The sequence below is a fragment of the Cricetulus griseus genome, chromosome 4 (genome assembly GCF_003668045.3).
Source record: "Cricetulus griseus strain 17A/GY chromosome 4, alternate assembly CriGri-PICRH-1.0, whole genome shotgun sequence".
Taxonomy (NCBI): domain Eukaryota; kingdom Metazoa; phylum Chordata; class Mammalia; order Rodentia; family Cricetidae; genus Cricetulus; species Cricetulus griseus.
This window is the reverse complement of record NC_048597.1, coordinates 211,710,295-211,728,461: the sequence shown is the minus strand read 5'-3', so window position 1 is coordinate 211,728,461 and position 18,167 is coordinate 211,710,295. Positions and strand designations below refer to the sequence as shown.

Genomic DNA, 18,167 nt, shown 5'->3' with positions numbered 1-18,167 from the left:
GTGCTGTGAGATATAAAGTGATCAGTACACTTGTCACCCAAGGTCCTCAAGCCTGTTTCCTTACCGGTGAAACAGAACCACTTATTGCCTGCCCGACTCTCTCTATGGCAGTAACATACACAAACCCACGGGCTGGGGATATAGAGGTCGCAGAGTATTCACCTAGTATGCATGAGACCCTGGATTCTATTGCAGGGATTAGAGGCAAAAGATCAGAAGTTCAAGCTCATCCTGGCTACATAGAGATTTTAAGGCCAGACTCAGACACCCTGTCTAAAAAGAAATAAGACAAATCTAGAGGATCCGTTCCCACAACCTGCACTGCTCCAGCACCCTCACCCCAGCAGAAAAGTCTGGATTGGTTGGGCACATGACCCAGCATCAGAGAACGCCTGTGTGCCTCTCACAGGCTGGCGGGGTGGTTCTCTTCTGGCTCAATGAACAACAGAAGCTCATGGAAGGCAGTAGACAAAGAACACGGGGACAGAGGAGCTTCCAGAGAGGCCCGTGACCAGGCCATGGGGATGCTGGGACTAGCAACCAAAAGCCACTGAACTCTGTAAACCTGCCAGGCACCACAGAGGCAGAGAGAATGATGAGTGAGAGGAGAGTGGCAGCGGACTTGCCCCCTGGAGCCAACTCCAGCATGCCCCTGCAGAGGCACAGGGTGTCCCTCAGGGGGACACGGTCTCCATCCTCCCTTGAGAGCCCCCCAGCATCCAGGACCAGTGCACTGGGTAGCCTCATCCGTGCACCTGGGGTCTATGTAGGAGTAGCACCCAGTGGGTGCATAGGTGGCCTCAGTGCCCGAGTGACCCGTCGGGCTCTGGGCATCAGCAGTGTCTTCCTGCAAGGTCTACGGAGTTCAGGCCTTACCACTGTCCCTGCTCCAGGCCCAGAAAGGGATCACACTGCTGTTGAAGACCTGGGGAGCTGCCTAGTGGAATATATGACCAAAGTGCATGCTCTTGAACAAGTCAGCCAGGAGCTGGAAACACAGCTGCGGGCTCACCTGGAGAGCAAGGCCAAACGCTCTGGAGGCTGGGATGCCCTCCGGGCCTCCTGGGCCAGCAGCTACCAGCAGGTAAGTCCTCCAGCTGTTCATCTAAAGGCTTGCTAGTGTCCTGAGAGGGGGTGTTGGAGGCTACAGCAACAGTGGTGAGTAGTCTGAGGCCGGGAGAGCTCACCCCTTTCGTACCAAAACTGCTGGTGGTCTAATGGTAACATTGGCTGCCATTCACTGGGGCTGACTAGGGGCCAGGACCCCTCTAGGTGCACATGCACCACCCCCAAAACATTCCAGTAGTGCTCTGTGACCAAACTAGCACGGCATACACCTTTCAAATAAGAAAACCTGTGTAACACGGTCCAAGTCCACAAGCTAATAGAGTAGCAGTTCTCAACCTGCAGGTGGTAACCCCTTTGGGGGTTTCTTTGCAGATATCCTGCATATCAGGTATTTACATTACAACTCATATCAGTGGCCAAATTACAGTTATGAAGTAGCAATGAAATAATTTTATGGCTGGGGGCCACCACAACATGAGGAACTGTATTAAAGGGTCACAGCATTAGAAGGTTGAGAACCACTGTAACAGAGAGGGGCAGTCACTATCTAACCTGGATTTTCCTTCCTCCAAAGTTGCATTGGTCCTATTATCTGGGACTGCCTCTGTCACAGTTACTTAAAAGGTTTTCAGGCCACCATAGAACCAAATACCACTGAATGGATGTGTTTTTTTAAATGATGACTAAGTGAAGGTGTGCTCCTGTACCCACATACATGGTATCAGTGTGAATATGGACCATACTGGTAATTTTCAATTTCCTATTACATGCGTGCCTGTGCGCGCGCGTGTGTGTGTGTGTGTGTGTGTGTGTGTGTGTGTGTGTGTGTATGTATGTGTAAACACAAATGAAGTTGGCATTAATATTATCTTATTTAAATCAAGATAGCAAAAATTATTTCAACATGAAATCAATATAAAAGTGCCAGCCCAACAGTGGAGATTTAAATAGAACTTTCTGGATGGTGGATGGAAACATTTTACAGTATTGGCCACCTATTGTGTGACTCCTCTTGCACAGACATGAGCCAGTACTTTCACCCCAGACAGGGCACCATCAACAGATCAAAGATTCTACCAAAGTCTAGCTTGGGGACCAATGAGTTTATTGGGGTTAATTACAGGAGAATAACAGAATCAAAGGAAGAATCAAGGCACATGGGGGATGCTCATGAAAGCTGCACCCCTGGAGCAGCTCCCTGCCCAATTTGCAGGCAGCCCTATGCAAGTCTCCCTTCCCCAACAAGGGTTTATCACATATATAATTGGGGGTGGTGAATCTTACAACTTCCTAAGCTCTGTAAGTTTCCTGGACCTTAGGAACCATCTCCTCCCAGAGGGACTACAATTCAGAAAATAGCTATGCAACACCCTCTGTGGCAACCGAGTCCTTGGGCTATGGCTATGAGACTGAGAACTTGATATTTTTTGTGTTACTTGGATTTTATTCCTTCTGATCACTGTGTACAGTAGACAGTCATCTTTCTGGGCAGGGATGCAGAGGGCTCCTTTTCCTCACCTGGTCAGGGCTGTGTCGTGTTCTCTGAGACAATTTCTGCAGTGCTCCAAGCTCATCCATCAATTCTGCCTGTAAGCTGTGGTCCTCGGGGCTAGAATCCTATTGGCATTGCTTATCTCAGCTGGTCACTCCGTGGGTAGCCGACTTCTCTCTCCCCTTTCTCCCCAAATGCTGGCCTTGGGATCCCTGCACACTAAACCAGTCTCTTATCCCAGCCAGAAGCAGCCAAATCCTGGTCCCATTTGCTCCCTGGAGTCAGGCATGCAGCCTGAGAGGTTACAAACTGTACTGTTGGCTGATGCCTGGGGCATACACAGAATCCCCATTTCATCTCACTGTTCTCAGCACCCTCACCCTCCCCTAGAGAAGGAGGGTGCAATACCATCTTTCTGGCTGGTGCAGCTGTTCTCAAACATCCAGGGAGGGCCTCACAACCTGTCCAAGAGGTAGCCACCCCTCAGGGAATCCACAAAACTATCTGAGTCTTAAATATTGTATGACATATTAACCCCTAGAACATCCCAGATATTCCAACCTCAGCAGCATCTACTGGACGGTATGATACCCACGTGCCAGGAAGGAACCAACATCTCAGTATCGTGGTTAGAAAGTTCAGCCATGAAATTGGCATGATAGCTTTCATAGTGCCAGACGGTGCTATGCAGACAGAAGAGAAAAAAGTTGTTCTTTTTACAAAAGAAGTTTTACAAAAACTTCTATAGGGGCGCTGGTGGTGCACGCCTTTAATCTCAGCACTCTGGAGGGAGGCCAGCCTGGTCTCCAGAGCGAGTGCCAGGATAGGCTCCAAAACTACAGAGAGAAACCCTGTCTTGAAAAACAAACAAACAAACAAAAAACACTTCTACAATGCATGAGCCTCCGTTTCTCATCTATAAACTGGATTTAATAATGTCTACAGAATTCAGCAACTCTATAACCTATGGACTAGACAGCTATAAAATGCCTCAACAGAAGATCTATGAAGAACAGATGGACACCAAGGTTTCTGGCTCCTGGTGGTCAAAGTCCGAAATGGCAGCCATTTTCCTCTAAAGCATCTGTGAAAGCATAGACATGAACAGACGCTTCCCCTCCTCCCCGTTCTCTTCCTTGATCTTTAGCTTCACTCTCTTAACTCCTCAGCCTCAGAACTACTCAGGCCCCTCTGCTGCTAAGCAGTTAAAGCAAGTGGAAAAATCCCCAGGCGGTGTCCTCTGAGACCAAAGATGACACAGGAAACCCAACTCCTGGTCCAGCAGGAGAAGGCTCTGTGCTTCCTTGCTCTGAGCGCCTGACTTTTCCTGTCATGTAGGTGATGCCAAGAACTAGTCCTGCAGATCCCTTTCTCCTCAATAGCCAAACATAAGCTTTGCACTGAATGACCTCCTGTGCCCAGCTGCAGAAAAAAACAGCCAAGAGCAGCATTGGTGTAGTGAATGTCAGTACAAAGGAGGGAGTCAAGCCTGGGTGAGAACGAAACTGCCTGGGGAGAGAGGCGGGTGTGGAGCTCTAGAGCTATATATGAAGAAGGGAGGGTACTGGGCTCTCCACAGGGAGAAAGAAGGCAAACAGAAATCAAAATTATTGAAAGGCCTGAGAATCGGGCTAGTAAATGGGCTTGTCATGGCCCTATTTTCTCTCCTTTGGAGAGACAGCAAATAGGATGGAGATTTTTCTGTTTGGAGAAACTGCTAGAAGCCTGAGGGTACAATTCAGGGTCCATTCTCTCACCATGGAAACTGTGGGCCTAGCATTACAACCACACTGAGAAGGGACACCACCTACTGGATGAAAAAGGGCAATGGGATCAACATGGAGACTGACAGACAACCTGTTGTCTCTGAAAGTTGTCAAGAGGGTCAGGACAGAAGCCTGGCTGTTTCAATGGCTACCAAAGCCCAAATATATTTCCCAAAAAAAGAAAGTCCATTGCTTTTCCTTTTCTTGTTTACTGTGCACACTTGTGTGTGTGCATGTGTGCACTGTGTGTTTGTTAATAAGAGTCCTGGCTAGAGGGGCAATTACTATGTAAGCCCAGACTGGCCTCAAACTTGAAGGAATCCCCCTGTCTCAGAATCCCAGGTGCTAAGAATATAGACCTGCACCACCACACCTTGATCAATCCATCTATTTCTTATAAAATGTAATTTGTCTGGCAGGCTAGACTGTGAGGCAGTGACGGTCAACTAAGCTTTGTAGGACACTACAATGTGGTTGGATTCAGGAAAATTCTTAGGGACAGGGGTGAATAAGATTGGAAGAAGAGTTAAGTGGGGGAAGGAAAGGAAGCAGGAGGCTACTACTTGAAGGTAGTCAGTCGTTCCCTAAGAAGGGGAACTTCTGGTTTCCTAAGAGCTCTTGTTTTGCTACATAGAGTATACCTTGGGAGAATGGCTGAAGACAGCACAGAAAAGACAAGCCTGTTGCTCAAGCACCTCTCTCCAAGCCCTTCTCATACACCCCACTCCCTCTTAAATCTCTTGTGAAACTATGCAATGAGAGGCTCACACTGAAGAATGAGAGGACACATCAGTCCACGTAATGAAAAACGGAAGTGGTACAAAGACTGAGAACTTTTAAACCAATCCCAAGGTCAAGCTCAGAACCTGCCATTTGCCACTGCATGGCCTAGAGCCAGCTTCTACAAGGATGTCTGTGTATCTCAGTTTCTCATAATAATGAGGCATTTCGGAGCTGTCTTTGACATGATAAAGTGTCTCTAAAAGGGATGCACTAGAGGCCCACTTGGGAAATTAGAATTGAGGAAAGGGTATTGCTTAATCTCCTACAATGTAACGCCAGTCAGAGATGATGGCCTATGCAATCAGAATAGAAGAGACAAGCATAAGAATTAGAAAGAAAAATGTTGGTTATTTCTAGAAAACCCAGAGTACTCAGTATAAAAATTGTACAACAATAAGTTTTAATTAAGTCACGGGTTGTAGAATTCCACCAAAAAAATGCTGTTCATATATGTATGTATGTACGTATGTATATATCTGAAGTGATAAATTCATTTATCATACTCTAATATGCCTCTGAAGAAACTTTAAAAATATCCAAATTCCATAATGAAACAATGAAAAAAACCTAAAGTCTTGAACAAATGAAATGTCATGTACCTAAATTGAAAGACCCAATAACTTAAAGACAGCAGCCTTCCTGAGTTAATTTATAAATTTATTGCAATTCTAATTCTCATTCCAGTTTCTCTAACCTTTAGCTAGGTAAGTTGACCATCAGTGTTATTTGTAGAAACAAAAAGGCAAAAAGAGCCAGAAAAGAAAAATATAAAAGGAGAGCAAGAGGGAAATAAAGGGGGCAGCAGATATTTAAACATATCATAAAGTTTCATAATTAGCAGGGCACAGTGGCAAAAGCCTGTAATCTGTGTACTCAGAGGCTGGAGGATTGTGAGTTGAAGTCACCCTCAAAACACCAAGGAACTAGGAAGGTAGTAAGTGGCAGAACCAAGGCCTGGGTTCCATCCCTACCACAATAAACAAGCATAAGAAGGCAAGGGGTGTCAGGCTTCCATCTGTTAACTACAGGCTCAACTACACAGCATTTTAGCAAAGCAGCCTTCAAGTTCCTCAAAGGAATGTGAATATGGGCAACTAGTCTAGCCCACACGTTGGAGCTGTCACCTATAAAGGAGCCAATGGAATGTTAATAATGTGTTGCCCAGCTCTATGACCTCCCAAACCAAGAGCAAATAAAACGGGAGACCTTGTAGGGACTTTTCTACAGCCCCATTCCCCCTCCTTGTCTTTACTTGTTGCTTCCATGGCCCTCTTGAATTCCACTAGTTTTCACTTTGTTTACATAAGGAACTTTTCAGCTGTGGACATTCTTGTGGCCCAAACAGTTTACAACCAACCCTACAAAAGTTTGCTTTTAAAGGACAATGGGTAAAGAGCCCAGAACTTACTCGACTTTTGGTGGGTGTTGTGGTGTTCCCCCACCTGTCTTAGCAATGGGCTTTCTTCCAACTGTGTATGCTTTACCATTGTTAGAATATAACCTTAGGACTAAGGGTGATGGCTCAGAGGTCCAGCACCTGCCTAGCATGTGCAAAGCCTAGGCTTAATCCCCAACACCAGGAAAAAAAAAATGTTTTACCTTATAAAATACAAAGGCTTATTAGGAATCTACCTCCTTCCAAGTCAGAGCAGGCAAGTTCTCTAAACCTCACATATCCATGGATATGTCCTCATAGGAGAAGAACCAGCCTATCTCAACAGGCTCCTCTGGAAGCAAAAGCCCTACATCCATATTTAAGAGCAGTAAGAGGGACCTGCTAATAGACCGAATTCTCCAGAAAAACTAAATTAAAACTTAATCCAGGCAGCTGGCACAAGTACCGAGGAGAAATGTGGCAGGTCTTTCTGGGAGATTGAGAGAGTGACGGAGGTAGGCATAAAGTGGCAAGGGTTCCCCCCCACCCCACCCCCGGCTGTCCCTGGGGGTGAGGCCGAGTCACTGAAGCTGAGGACTCCATTAGGCAAATGAAACCTCGTTCATCCTTGTCTGCCTGGGGAACTGCACAGAAAGACTCGTTTATCTGCTGTAAACGAGCAAGCCTGGCGATCACAAACGCATTATTCAGCAGAAATGAGGAGTTACTTTGGCTGTTAGCGGGTGGTAATGAAAAGCCGCTGCGGAGGACTTCCCTTTCACACTGGCTGGCTACTGAAAAACAACTTACACTTTATTTATTGATGGATCTATTTATTTCGGGGCCAATGAGTAATTGTGAGTCTCAGAGGAGACACTGCAGGGCAGAGAGAAATGGAGTTAGGCAGACTCTGGAGACACTGTACAGAGGGCACGATACTGTCTGAACACTAACTGCCTATACTTGCCTGGTCCAGCACTGGCTGAGTCCTCCCTCCCTTCACCCTCCTCCCCAGTTCCTCCAGCCAGTCCCATCCTGGCCAGAGCCTTTCCAGGTATCACCCCCTATCTTAAATTTCACATTTTCATTAGCTTCCCTCTCACCCCCCTCAGGGGCAACTCTGAACAATACTAACTAGCAAGTGACATTTTTTTAATTGTTCATTTGCGGTGAAACCGGAGCATCCAGCATGTCTTTACAAGAACCGTGGTTATTTATCTGCATATTGAGATGAAACTCTCTTACTAAAATTCCTTCCCGGGGGAAACATAAGCAATGCCTATCCCTCCCCCTATGGTCAAAATGACACCCCAATTTAACTGGCGGGAGGGACTATTGAATTTATCCGGCTTCCTTACAGAGCCCAGATGAGGGGTTACTTACTGGAATGTGGATGCTTCACCCAGAAGAGATATGACTTTCCCAGGACCACCAAGATGGACACCACACACCCCTAGTCCCCCCACAATGTTTTGTAGCAAAGCCAAGTGTCTTGATAAGACTCCTGTGGGTGACAGCCTTGAGTAGGACCCTGATTCACAGGACCTCTCTTTCATATCTCCTTGTATACTCTAGCTCCTCCCTGAGACCACGTGCAATTAGGCAATGTTGCACACAATGGATGATAGGGAATAGCTGAATGCCCAGGTGAGGGTCCTATCATCTTCCACACCCCTCTGTGATAGCCGTCAACAAGCCCAGCTGGGATGATTTTTTGCAGGCAGCACAGCTGAACCATGGTGGTGATTGTTTGGCTCTGAGGGATAGTGTTCTTCAACCAGTCTTGTCTCTCATGGGTAGCCATTCCTATAAGGAATGAAGCAGACAAGGAGAGCAAGGCCCTGGGGCCTCTCAGGCACTCACTGTGAGGGTTCCCAGAGGTGACTAAGGAATCCTGCATGGGGAGTCAATCTGACTGGTGTTTCTCACAGCTGCAGTTGCTAAAGAAGCACCCAGCTGTGGGTCTCCAGTGTAGACCCCTCACACACAGGCCAGAGCAGGACAGGAACCAGGGGAAAGCCTTGACAGACCCAGAATTCCCAAGGACATTTCCTATCCAGTCAGTGACTAGTGTGGGGAGGACATAGGTGCTCTGGGGACTAAGGGTCCCCCCACAATGTTTTGTAGCAAAGCCAAGTGTCTTGATAAGACTCCTGTGGGTGACAGCCTTGAGTAGGACCCTGATTCACAGGACCTCTCTTTCATATCTCCTTGGATCCTCGGTGGTGGATAGAGTCCCCTGGAGAGAGAGGATCACCCAGAGCCAGAATGAAGGTCTCAGCCTCAGTGGCTGCTCCACCAAGCAATGCGTTTTCTCACTGTCCTGGAGGCCAGAAGTCTGAGACCGAAGTGTCAGCGAGGGTGTTTCTCCTGACAGGAGCCATCTGCTTCCTGACCCCTCACATGACTGCATGTCTGTGTCCACGATTCTTCTGCTGTATTGGGCCACCTTCGTGGCCTCATTTGAGCCCAGTCTTCATTTTAAAGATCCTAGCTCCACAAATGGCCCCATTCTGAGGTACTGATCCATTAGAACTTCACCATATGGGTCAAGGAGAATCAGTTCAGACCATAACCTCCAACTGAATTGTATTTCCAGTTTATCATATTTGGTTTCTTGAAATAGGAGTCTCAAACTCATGATCCTCCCACTCCAGCTCCTGACCCCTAATTTATAAAAGAAAGCAGAGGCCTGTAGAGATTCACTCCTCAGTGAATTTGTATTCCAGGCAGGATCAGTTCAATGTTGTTTGCCTCCAAACCCCACAAGGCATTACAAAAAGCTCCCTGGCACCTTCATTTATAAATCCAGAGGGACCTATCTAGAACCCCACTGTCTGCTTTGAAAACCCTGGGCCCTTTAAAATGGAGCAGTGCCCACAAGGGTTCTCCTCTGTGAGGTGCTTAACCTCTGGGACACATCTATGCTGCTCTCTCCTTTTCTGTCTCTTTTCATCGAGAAGTCCATGTCACAAAGGGTAGATTGATCTTCCCGCAGGCACAGGCACAGCCCCAGCTAGAACTAAGGGCTGTAACTGGGACGCAGGCGGCTGGGGCACCTTCCAGCTCTTCAGTCAGCTCCGGGCTGACGTGAAAGTTTAATAGCTTTGCTTGCCGGGAATGGCGAGGCCTCCCTTGGGATTCTTTTTGTCTTTTTCAATGACGTTCAGGCTCAGAAAGAAATAATGTACCGAGCACTCAGCCCTCGAGGCAGGACACTTTCATCTCACTGGAATTCAGAGGGTCCCTGGGGTGCGTGGTCCCATCTGCAGCAAGCCACTGTTCCACGGGAGGTGGGCAGCAGCTTGTGTGGGAGGGAGGCTTCTGCTTAAGATGAACCTGCTGGGGGGGGTTCCAAAGATTGCTGTATGGGTTCTGGGGCCTCTAAGGGTGACTGCTTCTCCCTAACACTGAGTTTCATGCCAATCTGGAGAGCTGAGGGCTCTTTGAAAGCAGTGAGAGGTCACACCAAGTGTTGGAGCCTAGATGGTGGCCCCCAAGGTTCTCAGACTAGGAGTGAGACATGTTGAAAGCCTGTTGAAAGCCACCAAAGATGACAGAGAATACTCTCACAGGGGACAAGACCATGAACATGATACCACATGCGCATATTGCCACAAAGGAGCATTCTGGGAAGACCTGGTGTGTTTGAAGGAGGAACCTGGAGAGCCTGTGCTGGGGTTGGGGGGGAGGGTAAGGGTTTGCTCTGAAGGAAATACTCTCCTAGTTCCTGGAGCTGGCTGACTGTTCTTGGCTTGTAGCTGCATCACTCAGTCCCTGCCCTCTTTCCCTGGATGTCTATACACAGATCTCCCTTGTCATGAAGGACGTCACAAATCACTCAAATCAGATCAAGTCCTGCCCCAAAGACATCATCATAACTTATTACATCTGCAAAAAACATATCTCAAAGAAAGTCTTAGGGTTAGGATTTCACTGAATCTTCGAGGTAGTCTATGATGCAAGCCGTAACTGTCACTATTGGTTGGTTTGATTTGGGGTTTTTTTTTTTTTTTTCTTTTATCATATACTCCTCATTTTGCACATTCTGTTCTAGTTCTCCAAATGCCACTTCAAAATTTCACAACTACTGATATTTTCATATATAACCTACTTATTTTTCCATTTGAAATGATACTCTGTCTTCTATCAAATCACGTGGGGGTTGGGATTCCCTAGGGCAAACTGTGGTGCAGACTGCCCAGGAAAGAGCTGTTCATTGTGCAGGGGACATAGTTACTGTGTGACTAGGCCAAGTTACACCATCTCTCTGAATCCTTTTCTCAACTGTTAAGTGAGGAACCAGGCTCCCCTGGTTATCAGGAAGTAAGCCAGATTCCAGTTGATGACTCTGGAAGGCAAATGACAGGGTCCTCTTCATGGGCCTGAAGGGACGAGTTCCACTTGACCCTCCTTCTGGCTGCTACCTGGCTTTGAGCCCATCAAAAAAAAAAAAAAAAAAAAAATCCCTTTTCCTCAGAGGCCCATTTGTAAAATCAGAGGGCAGAATTCCCTGACCTCCCAAGCCTCACATGACAGACCATTCTGCCTTCTGTGCTGTGGTCAAAACCTAAGAGGAAGAGGACACCCACACACACACACCCCACCCAGTTCATTGAAATCTGCCTTAGTGGCTGGCCAGACTGGGAATGTTTAGCACGTGTGGTCCTTTCATTCCTAAGATTCTGATGGTGACCTGTGCCCCCCAGAAGTGATGAAACATGTGTTTTGTTAACCTCACATACCTGCCAAGATATCTCTCAGGTGTTGCCAGATAAACTTGTCTATGGAGTAAATGAGAGCAAGCAAAGTCCATACATGATGAGAGGTCACACAAACCCAGACTAAATTAAGCCAGTACACAGCTGGGATTCCTGGGTTGGCCAGCCCTAGCATTGTGCCTGCATGTAGGTGGCAATGAATATTCATGAGCTGACCTTATCCTCCTCTATACATGACCATCCCAACCCTGGTTCCCCCATGGAGGAGCCTGCTGGGAACACTGAGAATCCCCAATATCAGACTGTGGTATGGTCTTCCTTGTGTTTTGCAACAATGGCATGATTCCAGGAAACAGGAAAGGACTGAAGGAAGACAGGAAGACAAGGGAAGACAAAGCAGAAGTCAGGCAGGAAGGAAGATGAGTCAATACATGGCAGCAGCTTGTAGTGCACACCACAGATCCCCAAAGAGCTGAGTTCACATCCTGGCTTTGCCATTGACTGACTTTGTGACCTCATAACCTTAAGCTCTCTGAATGCAACATTGTGATCTGTAAAACCAAGGTAGTATTCATACCACACAGTTGTTGTGGAACTTAATTTATCTCAAGCCTTTATTGCCTGGAGGCAACAAGCATTCAAATTAACTTTGAGTAATGGGTGCCATCATTTGTGAATGTTAAATAATAATAAGTGAACATTGCATAGCCCTTCTAGCCCATCTGCCCAGCAGACTTCATGGGGGAAGGAGTAGAGATAGTATACATGGATAGATGTATACATAGGGATGGGCCCCTAGTGTCTCTTTGTGGCCAGCAATCCCAGAGTGGCCTCAGAGCTGAAGGAGATCATCCATGAGATGGGGTGGGGGTTGGGGGGAAAGTCCTGAGCTGTTGCCTCTTAGCAAGTGGCGCCACCTTCCGGCTGCTCTGGGAGCAGTCTTGCAAATTGAGCATCTCCATCCTCTTTCCTCTTGCACAATGTCCCTTGTGTGTCAAATCCTAGACTCGTAGAGTCATCCATCTCTCTATTAGAGCCACCTTGATTTGGGGGGCCAGCCGCACAATCCATGCCACACTCTAGCCAATCCGATCACAACGGAATCTCCACTACAGGTCTCGATTTCTTACAAATTCAAATTCAGCCGTAAAATCTCCATCTGTCTGAGACTTTGCACAGCCGGTACGTCTGTCCCTGTTCTCTGCTGTGGCTGTTTGGGACAGAAGAAACTCCTTCACTCTCTGAGTTTCATTTTGTGTTGCTTTTGGGGTTCAGGCCAGAGCTTGAATTTAGCGGCAGAGTTCAAGGTCTGAATCCTGTGTTTCACATATTTTCCCAGGTTCTTAGTACCGCCCACCTTCGCCTCCCCCTCTGAAGAGGAAGGAGATAATTGCAGCTGCCATCATGGCGGTGGCCCTTCTGAAGCTTAAAGGAATATAGCGGGAGGGAGGGAGGCTTTGTCAGTGTCAGATTAGAATACCACTTCTCAGCCTGTGTGTGTAATTAGCGTCACACTTAAGTACAGAATCTTTCACAATGGTGGCGTGCACTGGCCCTGCCTCCTTCCTTGCAGCAGCCTGACAGTGTAGCATTTATCACAGTAGTTACTATGGGGCTGTCACAGATTCCCTTTTATTCTGTTCATTTCTGAGGCTTTGAATGCAGTCTGCCATGTGCCAGGCACTATGAGAATTCACATATTAAAGAGTCAGAGTCTTACACCCTGGGCCCTAGAGTCCAGGAAGAATGATGAATCAACACATACATTCACACACTGGTCCAAGCACATTGTGATGTGCCAGCACAGTGCTGGGCATGCGTCAGATGTCAACTGTATATGGACCAGGAAGGACTCCAGAGGTGTGGTCAAAACACAAGGACCTCTCCCTGGTTCCTTTTTAACCCACTCAGTGGAAGACACACACTGTTGCTGACATTGAGTGGAAATACAAGTGGTGTCATGATTTTTATCTGATCACTAGTAACTAAAAACAACATGGTGATACATATGGCTTATTGTGAGTACGAAACTCAGGTCATCAGGCTTCCTTAGCAAGTACTTTTACCTGCAGAGCCATCTCCCTGGCATGGCCCCAATACATGCTCGCAATTTCAGAGTTTAGGAGACACAAGGATCCCTGGCCAGGCAGCCTGGACCAACTGGTAAGTACCATAATGTGTTGACCACTGAACCAATTACTATTTTTTTCTAGTTGACGTTGTGTATGTCACCTCATTTTTTCTTAATTATGAAATATTTCAATATGAAAAGGGCACCCAGAATGTCAACCCTCAATGTTAAATATGCCACACTTTGTTTTAAGCAAAGCTTCTCAAAGAGTTTAGATATAATTGAAACCCCCTTGTGCATGGAAAAGCTGAAGTTGCAATTCAATCTGCATAGTGTCTGCAGGGTCCAGTTTTTTCAGGGAATGCTGGTGTCTATTTTATCCAATCATATAGCTAACTGGAGGGTGCTCATTCACATTACAGAAAGTAATATATATATTATATTAATATAATGTATATAATAATGACCAGGCAGTGGTGGCACACACCTTTAATCCCAGCACTGAGGAGACAAAGGCAGGTGGATCTGAGTCAGAGGCCAACCTGGTCTACAGAGCGAGTTCCAGGTCAGCCAAGGGCTACACGAGAAACTCTGTCTTGAAAAAACTACAAATAATAACAATAATATAATAACGATGTGGACATCATCGTTATCATCACCACCAGTGTTGTGGTGATGCTGAGATAGAACCTGGGACCTGGCACACATTAGTCAGGTACTCTGCAACCCCAGCCTCTTTACTTTCTATTTTAAGACGGGGTCTCACTAAAATCCTCAGGCCTAGCCTTGAACTTATCCTATAGTTCAGGCATGCCTTGAGTCTGCCATCCTCCTTTCTCAGACTACAAAGCAGTTAGAATAACAAGCAAGCACCATGTCCATGTTAATCTTACCTAAAATTAACCTCATAGGAACATCCAGAATAATGATCAACCAAACACCCAGGCACTACAACCCAGCCAAGCAACATACAGACTTGACCATCACATTGTCTACCTCAGTGACTCTCTACCTTATTTTTTGAGACAGGGTCTCTCATTGAACCTGGAACTCACTGCTCTGGCTAAGCTGGCAGGTAAGCTCCAGGGGTATGCCTCCATGCCCAGCTGTTTTACATACGATCTGGGATCCGAACCTAGATCCTCGTGCTTGCACTTTACCCACCGAGCCAACTCTCCAGCCCTGTGAATCACATTTTATTAAAACACAGTCCTTCCCATCTCCAACTTCTTCCACACCAAGAGGGGTGGAATTGTGCATTGCAGCAAAGATACATGACCCATGAAGCCTGAAATACATCTCATCTGGCCATTGATAGCAAAGTTCTAGGCCTGCAGTGGGCAGTATGCAAACAGAACCACAGTACCGTCAGGAAAAATTCTGCCTTCTTCATATGCTCCTCTCACTATTCTCTTTGGCCTTGGCCCAGTGTTTGTGAACTGATTTCTCCCTGTCTCACATGCTTGACTCTCTAAATATATATCACTTATTCATCGATATACTAGATATTTATTAATAGATTAGCATGCCCCTGGTACTGCTGAGATAAAGCTGCCCTGTTTCATAAGAAGAGAAGTGAGGCAGTACTATTTGATGTTAGGACTGTGGTTTAATAACGGTGGAAAGGCAAATGTCTGAGCGTAGATTTTGATGGCCTGCCCTGGAGAGGGAGCACGATGAAAAATAACCAACTAGCTGGAAGCATTTTTGCAGGCTGAGGATGCTCATCTGGGAAGTAAAACAACAAGCTGGCCGTCTGCCCAAAGTGTCTGACAGCCAGGGGCACCTACATCGTAATTCTCAGCAGAAAGGAACTCTATTTCATGCTGGCACCCATAATACAGTCGTCTGGTGATTAAACCAGTTTTTCTGTCCTGCCTTTTGACCTTAGAAAAATAAAATACCTGTGATTATAATAGGGGGCAGTATATGAGAAGAGAACTGTCCTTAGCTGATACAACAAGAAATGGGGCTATTTATAGACACCAAAATAGCCAGTAAAAAGGAAGGAAGGTGGCCTGTGACAAACAGATAGTCAGCCTGGAAGTCCGAACACAATGTTAGAGGCTGGAAATTATGACATTCAAAAAGATGGAGGGATGAGACAGGAATCGGACCAAAGAAAATCAGAGGCTGCTGAAGGGGGTGTCAGTCAGGGGGAAAGCACTCAGGCAGGAGAATGCCGCATCATGAAGTCTTTGGGGCTGTTGAATTCTAAGTCAAATGTATATGTGTGCCCACGTGTCAGGGACATTTTTATGGGTATTTTCCCTCCTTTTTTGTTTTGTTTCAAGACAAGCCCTTGTTACTGTAGCCCACCATAAACTTGTGATCCTCCTGTCTCAGTCTCCCAAGTACTGTATACCACCATGTGTGACCATAGTATATGTACCACCATGCCTAGCTGTATGTGGTATCTTGACAATCTTAAAAACTGAAATATAAAAACAACAAAGATCAATGAAATGCTGACAGATATTCCAAATGAGGTGTGCAGAGTGACATCTGAAGTGAGGACAGACGCTGATGACAGCAGAGCATTTTTTTTTTTTTTAATCAGACATAGGATTTTAAGTGCTGAAACACATACGGGAAGTTTTAATTTTGATCTCTCTATATCACTGCATCATTATATGTATTTAAACTTTCCATAATATATATGTTTGCTTTTTAAAACTGTTGTTGGTAAAAACAGAAGAGCCAGTTGAGGAAGCCTGAGGCTGTCATCTCAGCACTAAACTGGATGCTGAGGCAGGAATGAAAGACAGTCACTGGTAGAGGGGCGCAAAGGCCAGTGGTGAAGAAAGATGGAAAAAGAGGAGGATACAAAATGGCATGCCCGCTGCAGAGATGCCCAGGGCACCCTGGGATGAGCTTTAAGGGATGGATAGGAGCTCACCTAGCAAAAGGAAGTATACAGGCAGGGCTGGGTAAGGTTTGCCCATGACATCTCTAGGGAGTTAGAGTAAGGCAAGAGCTGGAATCTAAATGAGCTAGCCAAAAACAGTTCCATCACTGATCAGAAGAGGTAAAGCTAGACATGAGTAAGGACAAGTTATAAGGGGCCTTGTACAGCCAGTTAGAGAGGGAGGGTTTCTCAGGAGCACACCTCAGGATAGTCTAGGGCAGTGCTTCTCAACCTATGGGTCACAACCCCATTGGGGATCAACTGACCCTTTCACAAGGGTTGCGTATCAGATGTCCTGCATATCAGATATTTATGTTATTATTCATAACAGCAAAACTACAGTTATGAAGTAGCAATGGAGATAGTTTTATGATTGGGGTCACCACCGCATGAGGAACTGTAGGAAAGAGTCACAGCATTAGAAAGGTTAAGAAGCACTGGTCAAGTAGAAGGGACAGGGGTTGGAAAGCAGAAATGGACAGTAAGAGGGAGTTCAGTTGGCTACCCAACAGAGTCCCCAAGGCCACTGGGTCTTGATGTGCCAGGTGCTCAACACAGATTTCTTAGGAGCCATTCAGATGAGGAAGTGATGAGAGTGATTCCAAGGTTGGACTCAGGTGGGGCCTCTGACATCTCTGAGTTTAGGAAGCAAGCCCAGCTTTGGTCCTCCACAAATGAGTATTGGCAGCCTGTCAACTCAGCTGATGTCTACTGTACCAGACCCCACACAGCCAATAATAGGGGGTTTCCCTAGCCAGTCAGCAGCAAGAACCAGTAAGAGCAATATAAGAATACTGATCCCAGTATTCTGCAGGCTGAGGCAGGAAACATGCAAGTTCTAGGCTAGCCTGGGCTACATAGTAAGATTCTATCTGGAAACAAAACCTTGATCGTCATCACAAACCATAATAAATGATTCAGAGAAAGCAACTAGGCAGAGTTGAGCAGAGAAGAGCAAGTTCCACCTGAGGTGAGGTGGTCCAGATGAGGAGAGATCCAGGCAGAGGCAGAAAGGAAGACCAGTGTGGTACAGAAAGTCCAGTGTGATCCAAAAAGACAGACCAGTGTGATCCATATAGACCAGTGTAATCCACATAGACCAGTGTGATCCATATAGACCAGTGTAATCCACATAGACCAGTGTGATCCATATAGACCAGTGTGACCCAGAAAGGCAGGCCAGTGTGATTCATGTAGACCAGTGTGATCCATATAGACCAGTGTGACCTAGAATAACCAGACCCAGAGTGACTGAACCTGTGAACAACTGGAATACAAACAAGCATGTAGTGCCTTGAAGGGCACTGTCTTGGACTCAAGCTTTATTCCTAATTGTGCTGGCTACATTTATGTCAACTTGGCACAAGCTAGAGTCATTGGAGAGGAAGGAGCCTTGAGAAAATGCCTCCATAATATAGGGCTGTAGGCAAGCCAGTAGGGCATTTTCTTACTTAGTGATTGACATGAGAGGGCCAGAAGAAGGGCCACCTGTGGGTTGGTGGTACTGGGTTCTATAAGAAAGCAGGCTGAGCAAGCTATGTGAGCAAGCCAGTAAGCAGCACCCCTCCATGGCATCCTGCACCCAGGTTCCTGCTGTGCTGGAGTTCCTGCCCTCACTGCTTTGGATAATGCACTGTTATGTGGAATTGTGAGTGAGTCATCCCTTTCCTCCCCACGGTGCTTTTAGTCATGGTGTTCCATCACAGCAATAGTAACCCTAATCAGGACACTAATATAAGAGGCACCTTTGAAGAGTTTGATTCAGTGAAGTTGGAGTGATATGATCTCATCTGGGGGTTTTAAGAACACTCTGGAAGCAGAATATATAGACAGCATAGAAAGAACGTTTAAGGTATAGCTCAGTGCTAGACAACTTGCCTGTACTCGCTTCCAATTGCCATCACCACCATCAAAATAAAAGCACACTGAAGAAGCAAACACTGGGTGAGATCACCTAGGAGGGCAGTGATGTGCACAATGGAC

General features: G+C 46.4%; 1 protein-coding gene across 1 annotated transcript in view; it reads left to right on the top strand.

Annotated features, from left to right (window-relative positions):
* Positions 1–595: 595 nt before the first annotated feature.
* Bfsp2 (beaded filament structural protein 2) overlaps positions 596–18,167 on the top strand; it is a 51,875-nt gene continuing 34,303 nt past the window's right edge. Inside the window, exon 1 of the mRNA XM_027414760.2 lies at positions 596–1,084. Coding sequence (XP_027270561.1) covers positions 596–1,084 — 489 coding nt within the window. The remainder of the gene's footprint in view (positions 1,085–18,167) is intronic.